The sequence below is a fragment of the Rana temporaria genome, chromosome 2, assembly GCF_905171775.1.
Source record: "Rana temporaria chromosome 2, aRanTem1.1, whole genome shotgun sequence".
NCBI classification, from domain to species: Eukaryota; Metazoa; Chordata; class Amphibia; order Anura; family Ranidae; genus Rana; species Rana temporaria.
Window position 1 is genome coordinate 20,762,252 of NC_053490.1, and position 22,689 is coordinate 20,784,940.

The 22,689-nt window shown below is 45.8% G+C and overlaps 1 protein-coding gene across 3 annotated transcripts in view; it reads left to right on the forward strand.

Annotated features, from left to right (window-relative positions):
* Positions 1-22,689, forward strand: part of PAK1 (p21 (RAC1) activated kinase 1) — a 123,026-nt gene that overhangs the window by 20,336 nt on the left and 80,001 nt on the right. For all 3 annotated transcript variants that reach the window (XM_040339959.1, XM_040339958.1, XM_040339957.1), the window contains exons 2-3: positions 20,630-20,848; positions 21,510-21,604. In XM_040339959.1, the coding sequence (XP_040195893.1) occupies positions 20,653-20,848; positions 21,510-21,604 (291 nt within the window). In that variant the 5' untranslated portion in view covers positions 20,630-20,652. The remainder of the gene's footprint in view (positions 1-20,629; positions 20,849-21,509; positions 21,605-22,689) is intronic.

Below are 22,689 nucleotides of genomic sequence, written 5' to 3' on the forward strand. Positions count from 1 at the left end.
AATCATATATGCTATAAGTTATAAGATAAATTTATTATTTATCTATTTACTGTGAAATTACTGGTTGGAAGTTATAACTTCTTCAAACTTCAGTGATTTGTCCATTACGCCACCTGATTGAGTACAGTTTTTGAAAATATAGTAAACCCCTTGCCACACTGTCATTGATATGCAATAAAGTCTGGCAGCTTACCTGTCTTCATGGGTTGATTAGAGGCCTGACTCTCTTTCTGGCTGTCTTTTATCACCTTCCTCCCTGTATGGCTCCACCCCAGGCTATCACAGGAAGCCTTTATTAACTGTTGCACTGGTCTGCAGTGCTGTTCAATGTTGTTTGTAGCTTGAGTTCCTGTCTGCCGTGTGATACGTTAACCTTTCTGTGTACCGATTTGGCTCGTCCCTGACTACTCTAGTTTGCCTGTGACCCTGACCTTTTGGCCTGTCCCTTAGTTACCCTAGTCTGCCTGTTGCCCCGACCTCGGCTTACCCATAACTATCGCTTGTCCTGGTTGCTGCTTCCCCTCTCCCCCTGCGGAGCGTGACCTAGGGGATCCCAGGGGTTGCGACCTGGATCCAGCTGCAGCGAAGGCCATCCTCACCACTAGAGGCTCTGGTGAACACAAAGCTGGGTCTTAGACTCCGTGCCCTGGGGAATCTTGGGCTCACGCTTCCTCTCTGATTGCAGCAGTTGGCTATAGGGTTCACTACCCTGTGGTGCATCCCTGACCTTGTCACCCGGCCACAGGTGACCTGACACACCCAGGCCAATTTTAAAATTACTCCGAACCCCCAAACATATATATATATATATGACACCCTAGGGAATAAAATGGTGGTCGTTGCAACAGTTTTTGCGCAGCAATATTTCAAACGCTTTTATTTTTTTGAAAGAAACAGTTTTTTCTTTTTGTATAATGTGAAAGATGATGTTACTCCGAGTAAATAGATACCTAATATGTCACGCTTTAAAATTGCGCACACTTGTGGAATGACGCCAAACTTCAGTACTTAAAAATCTCCATAGGCGACGCTTTAATAAATATTTACAGGTTACATGTTTAGAGTTACAGACGAGGTCTAGTACTAGAATTATTGCTCTTGCAATAACGTTTGCGGTGTGTGTAACCTGTGTGTATCTGGCTCTGATACTAGCCAGTGCCTCACCAGCCGCTGTCCTCATTGCACCTCCCTGCGTCATATATGTGATTTTTTTTTTGGTCCTCCTAGTACAGGAAAACATTAGATCTTTATCCAAACAGTGCATACAGATAACGGTGATATACTTTGACACATACAATTGACACATAAGATAAGATAATACTTTATTGTCATTGTAAACATACCGGGAAATTTACCAAGACTTCTTACAACAGCAATTCAACCAGTTCCCACCCAGGCCACTTTTTTTTATTTTATTTTTTGCTAGAAAATTATAAAATTATTAAACCCCGGATCTCTCCTCTGGCCTCCAATGCAGCCAATCGGACACGGATTGGTCTGATCGGCTGGTTTCCTGGCCGCTAATGCCAGGTGAACAAAGAGCAAAAACCGGAAGTGACTAAATCCTTGTCACATCCAGTTTCCGCGGTCACAGAGACGGAGGAACGTTGGTAAGCTGGGCTCTGCCATCCAATCACGGGGGGGGGGGGGGGGGGAGCCCACGAAAGGTGGCGGTGGCTGCTGAAGTGATCGAGTGGCTGAAACGCTTCTGCCGAAGAAGGAATCGCCAGCTGAAAATGTTGATACTGGGATGATGCCCACAGGTGCAGTTATCATCCCGGTATACAGTAGGAAAAATTATATTTTGATCCCCTGCAGAGCCTTAAAAAAAAAAAAAAGTTAAGGGGCCTTAGTATTTGATCCCCTACCAACCCTCAATATTTCTGGCTCTCACAGTATGTGCTCATGTGGTACACAGATTAGTCCTGCCAATTTAATCACTTGTTGGCCACCATATATCGCAAAATGGCGCCGGCAAAGTGGTTGTGTTATCCTGACTGGACATAATATGACGTGGTCAGAATAGCAGGCCGCTGTGCGCCCGCGTGGGCATGCATCGCGGCAATTATTGTTGCGGCGTGTCAGTCAGACTCTTTACCACGTGATCAGCCGTGTCCAATAACAGCTGATCACGATGTAAACGGGAAGAGCCGTTGCTTAACATTTCCTCACTTGCAAAGAGTAAATAAAGTGCTTACACTCTCTCAAGAGTGTCCACAAATTTTAGGCCCCGTACACACGAGCGGATATCCGATGAAAACGGTCCGCCGGACCGTTTCCAGCGGACATTTCTGCTCCGGATTTTGATCTGATGGGATGTACACACCATCAGATCAAAATCCCCACAGAAAACATACGCGGTGACGTGGCCGCGACGATGACGCGGCGACGTGCGCGACCCTGGAAGGTAAATACTTCCACGCATGCGTCGAATCACTTCGACGCATGCGAGTGATGGGGATCGGACAGACTGATCCGGTGGGTCTGTACAGACGACCGGATCAGTCCGACGGACAGGTTTCCAGCGGATAGATTTCTTAGCATGCTAGGAAATTTTTATCCGCTTGAAAAACGGTCGGCTGGACAAATGTCCGCCGAAAAATGTCCGCTAGGCCGCACACACGACCGGATTTGTCTGCTGGAACTGATCCGCGAATAAATCCCAACGGACAGATCCGGTCGTGTGCACGGGGCCTAACCGCGCTCAATGATATTCATTGAGCGCTGTTAAATTTGTGGGCACTCTTGAGAGAGTGTAAGCACTTTATTAACTCTTTTCACTATATTTTCTTTAAACAGCAACTAGCTTTACACCAACTAATCCTTTTCCTATTAGCGCAACGGTGGGAGGTCAGGAGGGCGCCATTATTTAGATCACCTACTTTTTCAATTTCCTTACTTGCGTCTGACAGACGTGAGTAGAGGAGAGACAATCAGCTGCTCTCCTGAAAGGGGGGTCTGTGCTGATTGTTTATCAGCAAAGAGTGCCCGGTGCCGCCTATGAGTGCCCATCAGTGCTGCCTATGAATGCCCATCAGTGCAGCATACCAGCGCCGCCTATCGGTGCCCATCAGTGCCACCTCATCGGTGCCCATTAGTGCCACCTCAAAAAAATAAAAACTTACGGCCAGATTCACAAAAGAGATACGCCGTCGTATCTCTGGTTTAGGGTCTTCCTAACTATGCGGCTGATTCATAGAATCAGTTACGCATAGTTAGCCCTAAGATCCGACAGGTGTAATTGAATTACACTGTCGGATCTTAGGAAGCAATACCTCGGCCGCCGCTGGGGGGAGTTTGCGTCGTAAACCAGCGTCGGGTATGCAAATTAGTAGTTACGGCGATCCACGATGGTTTTTCGCGTTCGTTACGTCGCTGCTAGTCTAGTTTCCCGTCGCAAAGTTAGTCGTCGTTTTAGATGCCCTAACTTTACACAGCCCATGTTAAAGTATGGCCGTCGTTCCCGCGTCGAATTTCAATTTTTTTTTTCTTGCGTAAGACGTCCGGGAATACGAAAGTACGCTACGCACGTCGCCGCTCGAAAAAACGACGTCACTTCGCGCAAAGCACGGCGGGAATTTCAAAACGGAGCATGCGCAGTAGGTCCGGCGCGGGAGCGCGCCTAATTTAAATGGCACACGCCCCTTTGAATTACGCGGGCTTACGCCGGAGGCCCCCGGCGTAAGTTTTCTCGCAAGTGCTTTGAGAATCAGGCACTTGCGATGAAAACTTGCGGCGGCGTAACGTATATCTACGATACGTTACGCCACCGCGATTCTACGTGAATCTGGCCCTTAATTTTTTTTCAACATTTTCGGTCTTTTTTTAGTTGTTGCGCAAAAAATAAAAATCGCAGAGGTGATCAAATACCACCAAAAGAAAGCTCTATTTGTGGGAACAAAATTGAAACAATTTCATTTGGGTACAGCGTAGCATGACCGCGCAATTGTCATTCTAATTGCGACAGCGATGAAAGCTGAAAATTGGCTTGGGCAGGAAGGTGCGTAAGTGCCTGATATGGAAGTGGTTAAAGTATGGATCTTGTGGAAAAGTCAACAAATGCTTTTTTTTTGCAACCCCCTCCCAACTCACTATGAAATGAAGTGTCCATGAAGTTATTAGGAGGCATTGATAATTTGAATAAAGCTCAGCAAAAAAGGGTGTATTTACTTTTTAACATGACTGTATATGTAATGTAAAATTTAAACCTTTTTGATCCCCAGACCGTTTTAGTTTCCTCCTAATTAAAGAAAAACAATTATGATTTTTTTTTTTTTTTTGTGCCCCCTCCTCGCATTTGAAATGAAGACAAGAATCGTACTCCCATGTATGCATATTTTCATCTAGGCCGGGCAGTGCTGCTCGCTTGGCTGCCCATCTACAGCCTCAAAAGGTCCTTCAAAGCCAAATATTGGCCAGTGAAGAGAAAAAACAACACAACAGTTCGCTGGTGATGGACCTTGAAGAATGCAGGAGATGGAGGAGGGCCACCTAATAGTCATACAGGCATGGCTTGAATCAGAATTGTTTCATTGGTTAACCACTTACTGACCGCCGAACACCTATTTACGTCGACAGAATGTCACGGGCAGGCAGATTGGCGTACAGGTACGCCCCTTTAAATCTGTGCGCGCACCCGCCTCGTGCCCCGTGAGTGTGGCCGCGGGTCCCAGAAATTCGATGTTTTCCGGGAGGCCCGCGACTGCGGTCGGCAAGAGCAGAAGAGTGGAATGCCTTTGTAAACACGGCATTCCTCTATTCTGCCTAGTGACACTGTCACTGATGACCGTTCCCCGTGATTGGGACCGGTCATCAGTGACGTGTCACGTGTAGCCACGCCCCCAACAGTAAGAATCACTCCCTAGGGAACACTTAACCCCTGCAGCGCCACCTAGTGTTAACCCCTTCACTGCCAGTGTAATTTTTACAGTAATCAGTGCATTTTTATAGCACTGATCGCTGTAAAAATGACAATGGTGACAAAAGTGTCAGATGTGTCTGCCATAATTTTGCAGTCACGATAAAAATCGCTGATCGCCGCCATTACTAGTAAAAAATTATTATTAAAAATGGCATAAGATAGTCCCCTATTTTGTAGAACCTATGGGCCAGATTCAGATACATTTGCACTTGCGCCGCGTATCATTGGTACGCTACGTCGCCATATCTTACCTGGCAGAATTTCGAATCCACAGCGAAATCGCGCTGTAAGTTACGGCGGCGTAGTGTTTTTCTGGCGGCGTATTTGAAATTGGGCGGGTTGGGGGCGTGCTTCATTTAAATGAAGCGCGTCCCCGCGCCGAATGAACTGCGCATGCTCCGTTTTGAAATTTCCCGCCATGCTTTGCGCTAAATGACGTCGCACCGATGTGATTTTTTGAACGTCGACGTGAGTTACGTCCTTTCCTATTCACGGACGACTTGCGCAAAAAAAAAAAAAAAAATTCGACGCGGGAACGACGGCCATACTTTAACATCCTTTCTATCATCCTGTCTAAAGATAGGCCAAGAAATAGCAGCTTTAACTATACGCCGGGAAAAGCCGACTAGCGACGACGTAAGAGAATGCGACGGCCGCGCGTACCTTTGTGAATTGCCGTAAAAAGCTAATTAGCATACCCGACGCGGAAAACGACGCAAACTCCACCCGGCGTACTTCTTCTGTGAATCTGGCCCTATAACTTTTGCGCAAACCAATCAATTCACGCTTATTTTTTTTTTTACCAAAAAAATGTAGAAGAATACGTATCGGCCTAAACTGGAAAAAAAAATATTTTTTATATATATTTTTTTGGGGATATTTATTATAGCAAAAAGTAAAAAAAAAATTCCAAAATTGACACTCTGATTATTTTTGTTTATAGCGCAAAAAAAATAAATCGCAGAGGTGATCAAATACCACCAAAAGAAAGCTCTATTTGTGGGAAAAAAGGACGCCGATTTTGTTTGGGAGCCACGTCGCACGACCGCGCAATTGTCAGTTAAAGCGACGCAGTGCCGAATCGCAAAAAGTGGCCCGGTCATTGACCACCAAAATGGTCCGGGGCTGAAGCGGTTAAAAAAATATCTAAATATATTTTCCAATTATACATTGGATACAAAATATATCCTAAAAATGTTCTTTTGTTTATGGTGGTCGTGTGTGTAAACTATGATCCATTGTCACACGTCTTGGTTTGGATGAAATTTCCTGGAAGACCTCATTATAAAAACATGAATTGCTATTATTTATTTTTTTTGTTAAACCTATGAAAGCGTTTTTCTGGATTTCCAAAATGGGATGCTTTTTTTTTTTTCCCCCTGCTCTCTTTAATCTCCCCGGGATCTCGGTGGGCTTTAGTTTCGCCCTAATTGTCCTTTGTCCCTTTGATCCCGTCGGGGCCATTGCTTCCTCTTTTATAGATGGCCGTCAGTAATTCGCCGCGCAGGCTATAACTCACTTTCTGCGCCCGTGTTTATTTATAGACTTTATAAATCAGCGCACCACCTGTTATTATATACGACCGCGCGCCGCTTGGTTTTCAAAGCCTGGGAAAATTACAATCTCCAGCCGGGTCTATAATTTGCCGTCGCGAGGCGTGAGATTTCTGATGAGCAGATGGAGGTGAAGTTTACCGGCGCTATAAACAGAGACCATGCATATTTGTTTTGTATGATATCTGGGAAAGATCCCTGGGAGACGTCTCGTCACCAGTAGCCAGTTTTCTGACTTTACCAGTTGAATGTTTAAACATCTTATAAACTGTAACTATATGGGCCCGGATTCACGTAGCAATTACGCGGCGTATCTCGAGATACGTTGGCGTAAGTGTAACTATGCGCCGTCGTATCTGTGCGCCGTGCCCACAGAACTAGATATGCCTGAAAATAGGCTTCTTCCGATTGACGTAACTTTCCTACGTCGGCGTATCGTGGGCGCATATTTACGCTGGCCGCCTCATTGCTAATATGCAAATAAGGGAGATACATCGATTCACAAACGTAGTTGCGCCTGGCATATAATATACGCGGGTTGCGTAAGGCTTACGTCCGGCGTATAGTTATTCCCCATCTATGAGGCGCAACTCATGCAAAGGTATGGACCAGGGAACAGCTGTCGTATTTTACGTTGTTTACGTAGTAGTATGTGAATAGGGCTGGGCGTAGGTTACGTTCACGTCGTAGGCAGTGATTCGACGTATCTTAGGGAGTAGTTTTGACGTGATTCTGCGCATGCGCACTGGGTTGCGTCAACGGGACGGCGCATGCGCTGTACGTTATTCGTATCTTTATGACTCTCAGTACATCATTTACATGGGGTCACGCCTCATTAGCATTGCTCACGCCCACTGCCACTTACGCCGAGGGAACCCAGTGTATATTAGGGAGCAAGTGCTTTGTGAATACTGTGCTCGCTGCTCTGCGCTACGTCGGCGTAGCGTATATTCGATACGCTACGCCGGCATAACTATGCAGAATCTGTATGTGAATCCGGGCCATGGTCTTCACAAGGGGAATTTTTTATGGTTTTTGGTCGACTTTACGTTTCCGCTCATGGCCTACAGGTATGGCATTTAACATTTTCCTAAGCTGCACAGTGTTTTTTTATTCTACCGGGGGCCCCATTTTCAGCGACCTGCCTGTTATGGGGTGACAACTGCCTCCAGATTGTGTTGCTGAGTTGTCCCCCTTCCAAAGTCATTCCTTTACTAACCATATGCCGCATATAATGTACATCATTATTTTGACATTTAAATACCGGGGTTATGGCTGCAGCTAGATGCCTTAAAGCAGAGTTCCACCAAAAAATGGAACTTCCACTTTTCGGAACCCTCCCCCCACATGTCACATTTGGCACCTTTTAGGGGGGAGCAGATACCTGTGTAATACAGGTATTTGCTCCCACTTTCGGACATAGATACCCGAGCCACCTGCAGGTATCTACGCCACTTCCTTCGTCCCCCCGCTGTCCTCTGGGAGACACACAGGTCCCAGAAGACAGCAGGGACCAGTGGGATAGCGCAGCACGAGACGCGCATGCGCAGTAGGGAACCAGGAAGTGAAGCCGCTAGGGAACCAGGAAGATCAGCTTTGGGTGCCGACATCGCTGGTGCGCTGGACAGGTAAGTGTCCTTATTTTAAAAGTCAGCAGCTGCAGTATTAGTAGCTGCTGACTTAAAAAAAAAAAAATAATTGGCGGACCTCCGCTTTAACTTCAGTATTTTGGGAAGCGGTGAGAGAGGTACCCCCGTTCTCACCACTTCCCAGGGCTAACGTTGCCAATAGCTGAGCCCGGGAACCACCTGGCATTGGCAGGGTTTTCCGATGGATGGCAAGATGGCCAATATTCATCTCTATGCCCTTTGGAGGACCGGAGCGTTGCCGATGTCACTTCCTGTTTTTAGGCCATGTAAACATGATTATTTAATTTCTTATTTTTTTTTCTTGAAAAACAAAAGATAATATTTTTTCCCCCCCTCAGAAGGCCGGATTTCAGATAAAAGTGGTCCCGGGGAAAGGGGGGGTTTGACCACGGAATGACTTTTAGAAGTGGCGTCTCCCGGGGGGTTCCCGGGCTTACCTGACCGATCGGCGAGCCTAGGAATTATCCGGCGTCGGCAGTGTTTTCCTATAGAGATGAGCGGTGGCAAGATGGCCACTGCTCATCTCTATGCCTTTGGAGGACTGAAGCAACATCATGTCTTCCGGTTCTCAGGCCATGTAAAGCAAACCATAAAAAAGAAAAAAAAAAGAAATATGTTTTTTTAATCTTTTGTTTTTAAGGGTAAAGGAGAAATGTGGGGTCTTTTAGACCCCAGATCTCTCCATAAAGAGAATCTATCATGCTGTATTGTTATCGTAAGGAGTGTTTACATTCCTTGCAACCAGCATGATCATTTTTTTTTTAAAGGGACCGTGTAAAAAAAGATGAATAAAATATATATATATTTTTTTTAGTGCCCCCGTCGGGCAGTAGTAAACGCATATGTAGGTCACCGGAATGCGGTGCTAAGCACATGCAAATTCTGCAGTCGCATAATTGTGAACCCAGCCTTACTGACGTGATCCAATGATCAGTTTAGCTTATCAGATTTATCTGATTATCTTAGGCTACGCCCAACGACTCGTACTACCCAATCAGATTTCAAAGCCCAATTTTACTTTTTAGTATCTGCCAAACACGCTCCAGCTACATCAAAACAAACTGTTCAAAGTCTTGCAGTTTTTTTGTTTTTTTTTTAGATTGCAGCCACAGTCTTAAAGTAGAAAAGCCTGTTCCCTGCCAGCATGGTGCAGAATTGGACTATTTCCCTCTGTATGGAAGCAGTGGTCTCTCTGCTGAGGTCCAGCTCACCAACTGCAGTCACACCTATAGCTGTGCAGTCAGCAAAGCTCTTAAACCGGCCATGGATTGTTCAAATTTTGGCCCGTTCAGCAGGGTATGGCAGAGATTCAATCCATGTATGGCAATCTGACCCAAGTCCATCGATTTGACTTGGATATAACCAGCATGTTAGATTTCTAGCGTGCGATTATTGTTAGAAGGACCTTCATGGAAGCATCACCAGGTATTTTAGAGGGGTTCCAGTAGGTTAAAAAAACAATAATTTTTTCTTAATATTAAATGCTATACCTGTACACCATGAGCGGCTGAGTGCCAATATCCTGTGCGCCTGGCTGCTGATGTGTACAATCCCATAGATCAAATGTTGGTACTCTCATCTGTGGTGGTCCCTTTGTGGAAGGATTGGTGTAGAACAGGGGTGCCCAAACCTTTGAAGAGCGAGGGCCACTTAAAGCGGAGTTCCACCCAAAAGTGGAACTTCCGCCTAAACCACTCCTTGCCCCCTTACATGCCACATTTGGCATGTCATTTTTGACAGGTCCTAGGCGATCGTCTGACCACTCATGTAGCGCAGTGCCGCTCGCGCATGCGCAGTGAGTGCCCGGCCGTGAAGCCGAAAGCTGTCACGGCCGGGTGCCCACACTTGGAATGAAGACGCCGGCGGGAGAGGAGCGGAGCGGAGCTCCGGGCGTCGCGTCGCTGTACAGTGGAGCAGGTGAGTGTATGTTTATTAAAAGCCAGCAGCTACACTTTTTGTAGCTGCTGACTTTTAATAAACATAAAAAAAGCCTGGAGCCCCCCTTTAAGCGACTTGGTAACCGGTCGAGGGCCACAATGAGCGGAGCGGGTGGATGGCATGTCCGTGTCTGCTCTGCATACGCAGAGCGGACATAGACACAGCCCACGATACTTTTGAGCAGATGGTATTGGAGGTAAAACACAAGTCGGTTTATGTCTGCCACTACTTAGAGGTGAATGGAGGGTCCAATTGGTCAGACTGTTGAACTGACCGTGTGAAAGGGGCCCAAGGCTGCTTTCACACTGTTGCGCTGCGGTTTACCAACGCAGTGTACCTTTGGCTTTCCTGCACTTTGCAATAGACTTCTATTATATTCTGCAGGTTTGGTGCACTTTCAGAAAGCTCACCAACCTTGCAGGTAATAACAGAAGACTATGGCTCAGTGCAGGTAACCCGCAGGTAAACTGCTCTACACCTCCGCATCAGTTTGAAAGCAGTATAGTAACCACTGCAGAAAAGATATGCCCATATATACACTGTTATTATAGTAATAAACTGACCTTTAACAACTTAAGGACCGGACCAATATGCTGCTAAATGACCCAAGGGGTTTTTACAGTTCGGGACTGCGTCGCTTTAACAGACAATTGCGCGGTCGTGCGACGTGGCTCCCAAACAAAATTGGCGTCCTTTTTTCCCCACAAATAGAGCTTTCTTTTGGTGGTATTTGATCACATCTGCGGTTTTTAGTTTTTGCGCTATAAACAAAAATAGAGCGACAGTTTTGAAAAAAATGCAATATTTTTTACTTTTTGCTATAATAAATATCCCCCAAAAACATATATAACATATTTTTTTTCCTCAGTTTAGGTCGATACGTATTCTTCTACCTATTTTTGGTAAAAAAAATCGCAATAAGTGTTTATCGATTGGTTTGCACAAAATTTATAGCGTTTACAAAATAGGGGATAGTTTTATTGCATTTTTATTAATTTAATTTTTTTTACTACTAATGGCGGCGATCAGCGTTTTTTTTCGTGACTGCGACATTATGGCGGAAACACTTCGGACAATTTTTTTCGGATACATTTTTGGGACTATTGTCATTTTCACAGCAAAAAATGCATTTAAATTGCATTGTTTATTGTGAAAATGCCAGTTGCAGTTTGGGAGTTAACCACAGGGGGCGCTGTAGGAGTTAGGGTTCACCTAGTGTGTGTTTACAACTGTAGGGGGGTGTGGCTGTAGGACTGACGTCATCGATCGAGTCTTCCCTATAAAAGGGATCACTCGATCGATGCGCCGCCACAGTGAAGCACGGGGAAGCTGTGTTTACATACGGCTTTCCCCGTTCTTCAGCTCCGGGGAGCGATCGCAACGGAGCGGCTATAAACGAATAGCCGCGCCGTCGTCCCGGATCGCTCCCCCCGGGAATCCGCCCGCCGCATGTAGCGGGGGGGGGTCCCGATCGGACCCCCAACCCACGTCTAGGCAGGGACGTACAGGTACGCCAATGTGCCTGTACGTGCCATTCTGCCGACGTATATGTACATGCGGCGGTCTGGAAGCGGTTAATAACAGTATTCTATTCCATCCCAGAGCAGGAGGTCACGGGCCACATCAGAGGGCTCTGCGGGCCACATGTGGCCTCCGGGCCACTGGTTGGGCACCCCTGGTGTAGAACCTCCATACAGGGATGAGACGGCATATTAGGGAAATAGGCCACTTCTGGTGTGTACAATCCCACAGGCCTACACTGGTGACAGATCAGATGTTGGTAATCTCATGTGGGGTGGTGGTCCTCTTGTGGAAGGGTTGGTGTAGACCCTCCATACAGGGATGAGACTTTTGGCAGAGTAGAGTGGGGTATTAGGGAAATAGGCCTCTGATGGGATTTGTCTCGGCTCTCCGGCCTCTCATCCCGCTCTTCTCTGTGGGCACAGCTGATGTCTCTCCTGCAGGTGATTCCCCCATACACAGCCGCAGTCACCTTTTTATATGCAAATTGGAGTCTTCTAGGAACTCCGGCTATCTTGAGTCTACCATCTGCTGTCCCAGAGGGGGCAGGTGTAGGGAGGGGGCTGTGTATGGCGTCCCCGGGGTGTCTTCATCAGAGAGGGCATTATCCACTCCATCTTCACTAAATCATTTATAAGAGACAAGCCACCCAGGACCAATTTATCACTTCCATCCCGGGATAATATAGAGGAGCTTCAAATCTAAAGGGCAAAACAGAGAAATAAATCGTGTGTGTGTATAATAAAATTTGTGTATGTATATATATGTATGTGTATATGTGTGTATATATATAATATATATAATATATATATATCATATATATTTATAATTTATATTAGTACTAATACTAGTATTATTATTACTAATATTATTGTGATTCCTATTTCTTCTATTATTGGTTGTAGTACTACTAGTGTTATTGACATTGTTAGCATTATTAGTAGTACTGCTAGTATTAATAATACTATTATTGTTATTACTACTACTGTTATTGATAATACTATTATTATTACTACTACTGCGCTGCTACTAATAATTATGATGATCATTATTGCTATTACTATTACTAATATTATTATTCATAATACTATGATACTTACTACTGCTACATTATTATTATATAAAAATAATCATAAAAGGGCTAGATTCAGAAAGATATGCCGAAATTAGGCTAAGATCCGACTGGCGTAAGTCTCCTACGCCGTCGGCTCTTAGGGTGCATATTTACGCTGGCCGCTAGGTGGCGCTGCCGTCGATTTCAGCATAGAATATGCAAATGAGCTGGATACGCCGATTCAGAAACGTACGTGCGCCCGGCGGATTTTTTTACGTTGTTTGCGTAAGGCTTTTTCCGGTGTAACGTTGCTCCTGCTATATGAGGCATAGCCAATGTTAAAGTGGAGGTTCACCCTCAAAAAAATTTCTGACATCACACGTCGAGCCATCCTACCGACAGAATGCCGGTGTTTTTTTTTTTCTCAGCACATACCTCGTTATCACGATTTTCACCTCACGGCAATCCTGCGGGAGTGGGCGTTCCCAAGCACTGCCTGTGTTTGACAGGCTTCCGAACGGCGCATACTGCGTGTCACAGGTTGCCGAAAAAACCCGAACGTCGGTGCGGCTCTATACGGCGCCTGCGCACCGACGTTTGGGTTCTTTCGGCAACCTGTGACGCTCAGTATGCGCCGTTCGGAAGCCTGTCAATCACAGGCAGTGCTTGGGAACGCCCACTCCCGCAGGATTGCCGTGAGGTGAAAATCGTGATAACGAGGTATGTGCTGAGAAAAAAAAAAACACCGGCATTCTGTCGGTAGGATGGCTCGACGTGTGATGTCAGAAATTTTTTTAAAGGGTGAACCTACACTTTAAGTATGGACGTCGTTTCCGCGTCGAATTTTAAAAAATGTACGTTGTTTGCGTAAGTCGTTCGCGAATAGGGCTTTGCGTAAATTACGTTCACCATCTTGCCTTGCATGTAATGAGTCTCTCTCATATATTAGTTTCACCATTTAAGTTGCATTAGTGAAATAAATGAACTTTTGCACCATATTCAAATTTTTCGAGTTTCACCTGTGTGTATGTGTGTATGTTTGTGAAACTTGAAAATTTTGAATATTAAATTAGAATGTGTGTGTGTGTGTGTGTGTGTGTGTGTGTATATATATATTATATTTATTTATTTATTTATTTATTTATTAATTATTATCTTTTTTTGCTATTTTTTTTTTTTTCTAGATACCCCTTCTACCTCATTGTCAGTTGGGATTCTGTCTTTGTTTTTAATGACCCATGGACAGTTCTTTCTCCTCCAGTGGGTTTTCACTAAGTACTGTAAACTATATGACCACATTTCTTCTCTCCGTCTGTCCCTCTCCTAGCATAGCATGGCATGGCTTGCATTCGTTTTTCTTCTGGAGTGTCAGGAATAGGGATTAGCCGAACCCCCCCCCCCCCCGTTCGGTTCGCGCCAGAACCTTCGAACACACCGAACGTTCGCGTGAACATTTAGAACCCCTTACAGAAGAGAATTTCCCTTCCTAGGGGTAGATTTCCTCTCACTTCCTGTTGTCTCCTTCCGTTTGCAAGTAGGAGTCGTTTGTAAGTTGGATGTTTGAAAGTAGGGGCCTGCCGTATATACTCTGCAAAAATTTGGGCCCTAGTTGTTGGTGTTGCCACAACACTGTAAGCCCTCACAGTTAGTCTTGGTGGGCGCTGGAACGCCCTGCTGTGTGAACTATTAACCACTTAAGGACCGGACCAATATGCTGCTAAATGACCCAAGGGGTTTTTACAATTCGGCACTGCGTCGCTTTAACAGACAATTGCGCGGTCGTGCGACGTAGCTCCCAAACAAAATTGGCGTCCTTTTTTCCCCACAAATAGAGCTTTCTTTTGGTGGTATTTGATCACCTCTGCGGTTTTTATTTTTTGCGCTTTAAACAAAAATAGAGCGACAATTTTGAAAAAAATTCAATATTTTTTACTTTTTGCTATAATAAATATCCCCAAAAACATATCTAAAAATTTTTTTTTCCCTCAGTTTAGGCCGATACGTATTCTTCTACCTATTTTTGGTAAAACAAATCGCAATAAGCGTTTATCGATTGGTTTGCGCAAAATTTATAGCGTTTACAAAATAGGGGATAGTTTTATTGCATTTTTATTATTTTTTTTTTTTTTTACTACTAATGGCGGCAATCAGCGATTTTTTTTCGTGACTGCGACATTATGGCGGACACTTCGGACAATTTTGACACATTTTTGGGACCATTGTCATTTTCACAGCAAAAAATGCATTTAAATTGCATTGTTTATTGTGAAAATGACAGTTGCAGTTTGGGAGTTAACCACAGGGGGCGCTGTAGGAGTTAGTGTTCACTTAGTGTGTGTTTACAACTGTAGGGGGGTGTGGCTGTAGGTCTGACGTCATCGATCGAGTCTCCCTATAAAAGGGATCACTCGATCGATGCAGCCGCCACAGTGAAGCACGGGGAAGCCGTGTTTACATACGGCTCTCCCCGTTCTTCAGCTCCGGGGAGCGATCGCGAGGGGGCGGCTAGAAACGAATAGCCGCCCCCTCGTCCCGGATCGCTCCTGAAGCCACGGGAACCGCCGCATGTACGGGGGGGGGGTCCCGATCGGACCCCCGACCCACGTCTAGGCAGGGACGTACAGGTACGCCAATGTGCCTGTCCGTGCCATTCTGCCAACGTAAATGTACATGCTGCGGTCCGGAAGTGGTTAATAAAATTTTAAAAAGAAATTGCATTTTTCACGTCATGGAAAACGGTCGTGTGTACGCGGCATTACTATTTATTGCTAAGACATCTCCTTAAAAAATTCAAAACAAAGTACCATGCACCCTGGCAATCTGTCGTCTTCCATCCTAGTCAGGTAGATCCCCCCACCTCTCCTGGACTGACTTCCCTTGGGTTGGATCCTCTGTCCTGTTTACCTTGCTGTCTGTGGCCCCCAGCAGGGCAGAGGGAAATATTTGACTTGCTCAGCAAGTGAACCCTGCAGAGGAATCTCGCAGCCGGTGGGAGCGCCGGGGGGGAGTGCGTGAAAGGTAAACACCGTCTGGGTTCTTTGGCTCGGGCCTGAGAATAAACAGCAGGAAAATTACATTGGACCAAAGGGAGGAAGGCAGGGAAGAGCGCGAGGAGATGGGAATAAGAAGGAATGATACGGGGGACAACAGAAAGCCCCACTAACACTTTGCCTGGGTTTTCAACAAGCCCAGCATCATTCTATTCTGTGCGCCCGGGTCATAGGAACCCAGCAATGTTCCGGCTTAGACCAGTATCGGGAAATTACAGGTTCACTTAGTTATCTATTAATATTGTTGATGCAGCCTAGATAAGATGCCTGCAGAGCTATGATGTCATACTAGGAAAGAGTTCTTATGTTTGTCAGTTGGAATTCCCCGTCAGATTTACAGTATGCACTTGAATTTCTCATTGCTTGGTAACCTTCTGTAACTTTTTTTGACTTTAGTTTCCTTTTCTCTGCTCTTGTTCTGTAGGTCTAATACCTGCACAACGCACAATGTGCAATGCTTTTAACCACTTCCGGACCGCCGCACGACTATATACGTCGGCACTTTGAAGAGGGATATCTCTGTTATGGCAGCAGCTAGCTACCATAACCCCGGTATTCTCTTCTTCAGCCGGCGGTCCCGTTTCCGATAATGCAAGGTCACGGTTATTGATGCCCTCCGCCGCTTTCCGGAGCCGTCGGCGGAGGCGATCGGGTCCTTCCTGTGGCTGGGTATGGAGACGAGTTAGGGTCTCCATAACATCAAAACGTCACTTCCGCCCATAGCTCTTAAAGGGGCATCTTTTTTTTTTTTTGGTAGGGGGGGGGGGGTCAAATGACAATTATTTTTTCGAATTGCATTTTAGTGTAAATATGAGATGCGAGATCTTTTTGACCCCAAATCTCATATTTAAGAAGACCTGTCATGTTTTTTTCTATTGCGAGGGATGTTTACATTCCTTGTAATAGGAATAAAGGTGACACCATTTTTTTTTTTAGTGTTACAGTGTAAAAAATAAAAATAAAACCTAAATTAAAAAATAATATATATATATTTTTTTTAAACGCACCCCGTCCTGCCGAGGTGGCGTGCATAAACGAACGCATATGTGAGCAGCGCCCCCATATGAAAATGGTGTTCAAACCACACATGTGAGGTATCACCGCGATTGGTAGAGCGAGAGCAATAATTCTCTCCCTAGACCTCCTCTGTAACTCAAAACATGAAATTTGCAGAATTTTTCAAACGTCGCCTATGGAGATTTTTAAGGGTAAAGGTTTGTTGCCATTTCGGGACCGGGAGCGTGACATGTTGGGTATCAATTTACTCGGCATAACATTATCTTTCACAATATATAAAATAATTGGGTTTAACTTTACTGTTGTCTATTTTTTTTTAATTAAAAAATTTGCGCTTATAAGACCGCTGCGCAAATACGATGTGACATAATGTATTGCAATGACCGCCATTTTATTCTCTAGAGTGTTAGCACCCCCAAACATTATACATTTTTTTTCTAAGTAATTTTCTATAAGGCCTTGTACACACGGTCGGACGGTCCAATGAAAACGGTCCGCCGGACCATTTTCATCAGACATGTCCGCTGCCGGATTTTGGTCTGATGTGTGTACACACCATCAGACCAAAATCCCCGCGGACAGCGAACGCGGTGACGTGGTCGCGACGATGACGCAGCGACGTGCTCGACCCTGGAAGGTCAATGCTTCGACGCATGCGAGGGCTTTCGACCGAGCGGACATGTCCGGTGAGTCGTACAGACGACCGAACATGTCCGACGGACAGGCTTCCAGCGGACATGTTTCTTAGCATGCTAAGAAACATTTGTCCGCTGGAAACCTGTCCGCTAGGCCGGGAATCCGGTCCGGTCGGCCGTACAGACGACCGAACATGTCCGCGGAAACTGGTCCGCGGACCAGTTTCAGCAGACATGTTCGGTCGTGTGTACGAGGCCTCAAAGAAACTTGTTTTTAACTTGTAAACAGCAAATCTCAGAAAGAGGCTCGGTCCTTAACTGGAAATTTAGACTTTGTATCAGATATCCTGACTATTGTGTCTAATGACTGTGCTGTGATTCGTTACAGCACAAGCTGATTTTTGGAAAGGGGATGTACCTGAATGGTAGTTTGGAAATGTGGTCACCCTAATGCTGGTCCATTGCCCGTTGGGGGACAGGCAAGCGAGCAAGGCGTGATTTGTATTTGCAGACACGCTTGTTGACAGCCGGATCTGCTTCTTGTCGGGTCGTGGGTGAATTTCAATACTGTTAGGATCTCACCATGTTGGCCACCATGTTCATGTTCCTTCTGTAGTCTCTACTGTCTTTGAGGCAGCAGCAGGGCCAGTCCAGAGGGGCTCAGGAAGGAAAGCTAAGCCTCTCTGCCTTGCCGCTGCGCCATCTACCTGGTATGCAGCCTTTGTGTTCTGCTGCTCGAGTCACTATGTCCCCAATCATTGGAAGAGGTGCTTTTAATTACACGGGTTCTGTGGCTGATTAAGGTGGTAATTAAACTCACTTGGTGCCTTATCTGCATTTAATTAGCCTCAGAACCTGTGTAATTCAAAGGTGTTTACGGGTTGAGGCTGGGTTCACACTACTACACTACTTTGATCCTACTTTGCTCTGTGTTCAATATTTCCCTATGAGAGCGTCTTGTAGTGTCCTACACAAGTCGGTCCGACTTTGAAAATGCTCCCTGTACTACTTTTGGTCCTACATTGATCCTACTTCAGGCCCATTGAATATCATTGAAGTCGGACCAAAGTAGTATACTGTTCATGAAAGTAGGATGGATGTAGGACCAATGTAGGATAAATGTAGGACCAATGTAGCAGAGCAAAGTAGGATGAAAGTAGTGTAGTAGTGTGAACCCAGCCTTAAAGGGATGAGGTTGTCACCCTAGTCTATGTGCACTCAATTTCTTTGGTCGACCATGGCGAGGCCTGTTCTGAGTAGAACCTGTCCTGTTAAACTGCTGTATGGTCTTGGCCATCGTGCTGCAGCTCAGTTACAGGGTCTTGGCAATCTTCTTATAGCCTAGGGCAGTGATGGGGAACCTTGGCACTCCAGATGTTTTGGAACTACATTTCCCATGATGCTCATGCACTCTGCAGTGTAGTAGAGCACCATGGGATATGTAGTTCCAAAACATCTCGGGTGCCAAGGTTTGCCATCACTGGCCTAGGCCATCTTTATGTAGAGCAACAATCATTTTTTTCAGATCCTCAGAGAGTTCTTTGCCATGAGGTGCCATGCTGAACTTCCAGTGACCAGTATGAGAGAGTGAGAGCGATAACACCAAATTTAACACACCTGCTCCCCATTCACACCGGAGACCTTGTAACACTAACAAGTCACATGACACCGGGGAGGGAAAATGGATAATTGGTCCAAAATTTGGACATTTTCACTTAAGGGTGTACTCACTTTTGTTGCCAGTGGTTTAGAAATTAATGGCTGTGTGTTGAGTTATTTTGAGGGGACAGCAAATGTACTCTGTTATACAAGCTGTACAATCACTACACAACATTGTAGCAAAGTGTCATTTCTTCAGTGTTGTCACATGAAAAGATAGAATAAAATATTTACAAAAATGTTAGGGGTGTACTCACTTTTGTATGTATGTATGTGTGTGTATATATGTGTGTGTGTGTGTATGTGTGTATATATATATATATATATATATATATATATATATATATATATATATATATATATATATATATATATATTTATATACACACACAGTGAAACCTTGGATTGCGAGTAATGCGTTTAACGAGCGTTTCGCAATACGAGTATTTTTTCTTTTTAAATCCTGACTCGGTTTGCGGGAGTTGTCTCGCAAAAACAAGCAGGATTCAAGCCTCTGCAGTGTGCAGTGCCACATTTGGCCTAAGGTGCGGAAGGCGCAGGAGCAGATCGGAGCCGTTCGGAAATGCTCTGTTCTCGAGCTTTTTTAAGGGTTTCTGAGTTCAGCCGAGCTGGCCCAGAGTATTTCCGAGGCTCTCGGCTGCCCCCGCCCCTGGCCACATGCGGTATTGTATGCCAAGTCAATGCGGAACAAATTATTTTAGTTTCCATTGACTTCAATGGGGAAACTCGCTTTGATATGCGAGTACTTTGGATTACGGGCATTCTCCTGGAATGGATTATACTCGAGTCGTAATCCAAGGTTCCACTGTATATATATGTGTATGTGTATGTGTGTGTGTATATATATATATATATATATATATATATATATATATATATATATATACATATACATATACATATACATATATACACACACACACGCGCCGACGTATCTTCTTATACGCCGCGTAAGTCCACGGATGCGCCGTCGTATCTCTGCGCCGTATACTTTAAACCAGATACACCTGAATTTACGCATCGAATATGTAATTGACCTAGATACGCTGATTCACGAACGTACTTGCGGCCATCGCAGTAAGCTACGCCGTTTACGTAAGGCGTACGTCCGGCGTAAAGTTATCCCTCATAAAGCAGGTGCAAGTCATGTTAGGGTATGGACGTCGGAACAGCCGTCGTATTTTACGTCGTTTACGTAAGTCGTACGTGAATGGGGCTGGGCGTAGGTTATGTTCACGTCGTAGGCATTGAGCTGTCGTTTCTTAGGGAGTATATGCAACGTGATTGTGAGCATGCGCGCATGGCCGTTCGTTCGGCCATTCATTTACATGGGGTCACGGTTAATTTGAACACAAATTACAACACGCCCACTACCTTCCAAATTTGAATGAGGCGGGCTTACGCCGGCCCATTTGCGCTACGCCGCCGTAACTTAGGGAGCGAGTGCTTTGTGAATACTGCTCTTGCCTCTCAAAGTTACATCGGCGTAGCGCATATGAGATACGCTGAGCTACCTGAATCTAGCTCATAATTTGTGTATACACTCGTTAAATGTGCATGCCCTTATCCTAGTTTGTCTTCTCGCTGAGATCCCTCCTTGCCTTCACACAGGAGCTGAGCTGGTGCTGCAGAAGATGTCAGACGGCATGATAGGGAACACTGACAGTCCGCCAGTCCCGCCCCAGCGGATCGCCAGCACTTATATTGGATCGAATTCCAAGGACGGCAGCACTGGAAGCCATGTCTTGAAACCATTGCCTCCAAATCCAGATCAGCAGAAAGCCAAGTGGAAACCCACGCTGTTCCCAATCTCTGGAGCTGGAGATAAAGGTAAATTCCAACCCCAACCCTAACCCTAAGTTCCAACCCTAACCCTAATGCCAGCAAATGTCTGATGTGAACCTTTCATCGGAAATTCCGACCGTGTGTATGGCTCCATCAGACTTTTGCTGTCAGCAAAAGTTTGAGAGCTGGTTCTCAATTTTTCAGACGAAAAATTCCGACGGGAAAAATAAACACGTGACCGTGTGTATGCAAGCCAAGCTTGAGCGGAATTCCATCGGAAAAACCATCCAACTTTTTTCCGACGGAAATTCCGCTCGTGTGTACAGGGCATAATCCTAACCCTAAATTCGAACTCTAACCCTAGAATATATGCTTTAGCGGAACATCTTCTGGACAGCTCCCGGGGGCATCATGAAGTGTTTTCCGGGAAGTGATGAGCTAGGATTTTAGGAACCAGGCACAATCTCGTAATAAACTTGTAATTGGATTCCACTGAGTTGACTTTGATGGAACAATGAACTGTGGAACTCCAATTCATGACTTTGTGGGCAGAAATGAAAATCCTTTTGTCAGGTAAATCCGACTCCTGATATGCATTCTATCTGTGTATTTAATCGATTGATAGCGTTTTTAGCTTTATACAACATTTTCTGGTAAATAAATGGTACCTAAGTAAAAAAAAAAATGTTTTTTTACTTTTTTCCAGGTGGTAAAAAGACTGTGAGACCAGAGATTTCCAACCCCTGGAACTTTGAACACCCCATTCATGTTGGATACAATCCTGTCACTGGAGAATTCACTGTAAGTTAGGATGCATTATGGAAATAAGTAACATTTTTTGTCATGTTCTTATAGACTTGATGATCTCTAGGAAACATTGGTTACATCTATTAAAGTAGTTTCAATTAAACAGTACTCCTCTCTGTGTGAAGTAGGTGAAATATGATGTTTTGCGGTCAAACCTTTTCCTGAAAGAGCCATGAAAGGGGATTTTATCACATGCTTGAAGAAGGGGCCTCCTTGCATGCTTGAGATAAGGGCCTCCTTGTGTGTCCGACGTAGGGTCTTCCTTGGGTGCCCGACGTCGGGGCTTCCTTGGGTGCCCGACGTCGGGGGTTTCTTGGGTGCCCGGCGTTGGGGGCTTCTTTAGGTGCCTGAGGTCGGGGCTTCCTTGGGTGCCTGAGGTCGGGGCTTCCTTGGGTGCCTGAGGTCGGGGCTTCCTTGGGTGCCTGAGGTCGGGGCTTCCTTGGGTGCCTGAGGTCGGGGCTTCCTTGGGTGCCTGAGGTCGGGGCTTCCTTGGGTGCCTGAGGTCGGGGCTTCCTTGGGTGCCTGAGGTCGGGGCTTCCTTGGGTGCCTGAGGTCGGGGCTTCCTTGGGTGCCTGAGGTTGGGGCTTCCATGCGTGCCCGACGTAGGGGCTTCCATGCGTGCCCGACATAGGGACTTTCATGCGTGCCCGACATAGGGGCTTCCATGCGTGCCCGACGTAGGGGCTTCCATGCGTGCCCGACGTAGGGACTTCCATGCGTGCCCGACGTCGGGGGTTTCATGCGTGCCCAACGTCGGGGGTTTCATGCGCGCCCGACGTCGGGGCCTCCATGCGCGCCCCGACGTAGGGCCCTCCATACGCGCCTGAGGTCGGGGCCTCCTTGGGTGCCCGACGTCGGGGCTTTCTTTGGTGCTCAACGGGGCCTCTTTGGGTGCCCGGCGTAGGGGGCCTTATTGAGTGTCTGAAGAAGAGGCACATGTGAATGATTGACTTCCATGCATATGTGCAAGATCACATCATCCCCTGTCAGCCAGTAGAAGAGCAAAAAACCTGGCACCCAAATGTAGTCCGTGGAGAAGATGAAAGCAGCCAGCAGGGGATGTAACCGTTGCATCACTG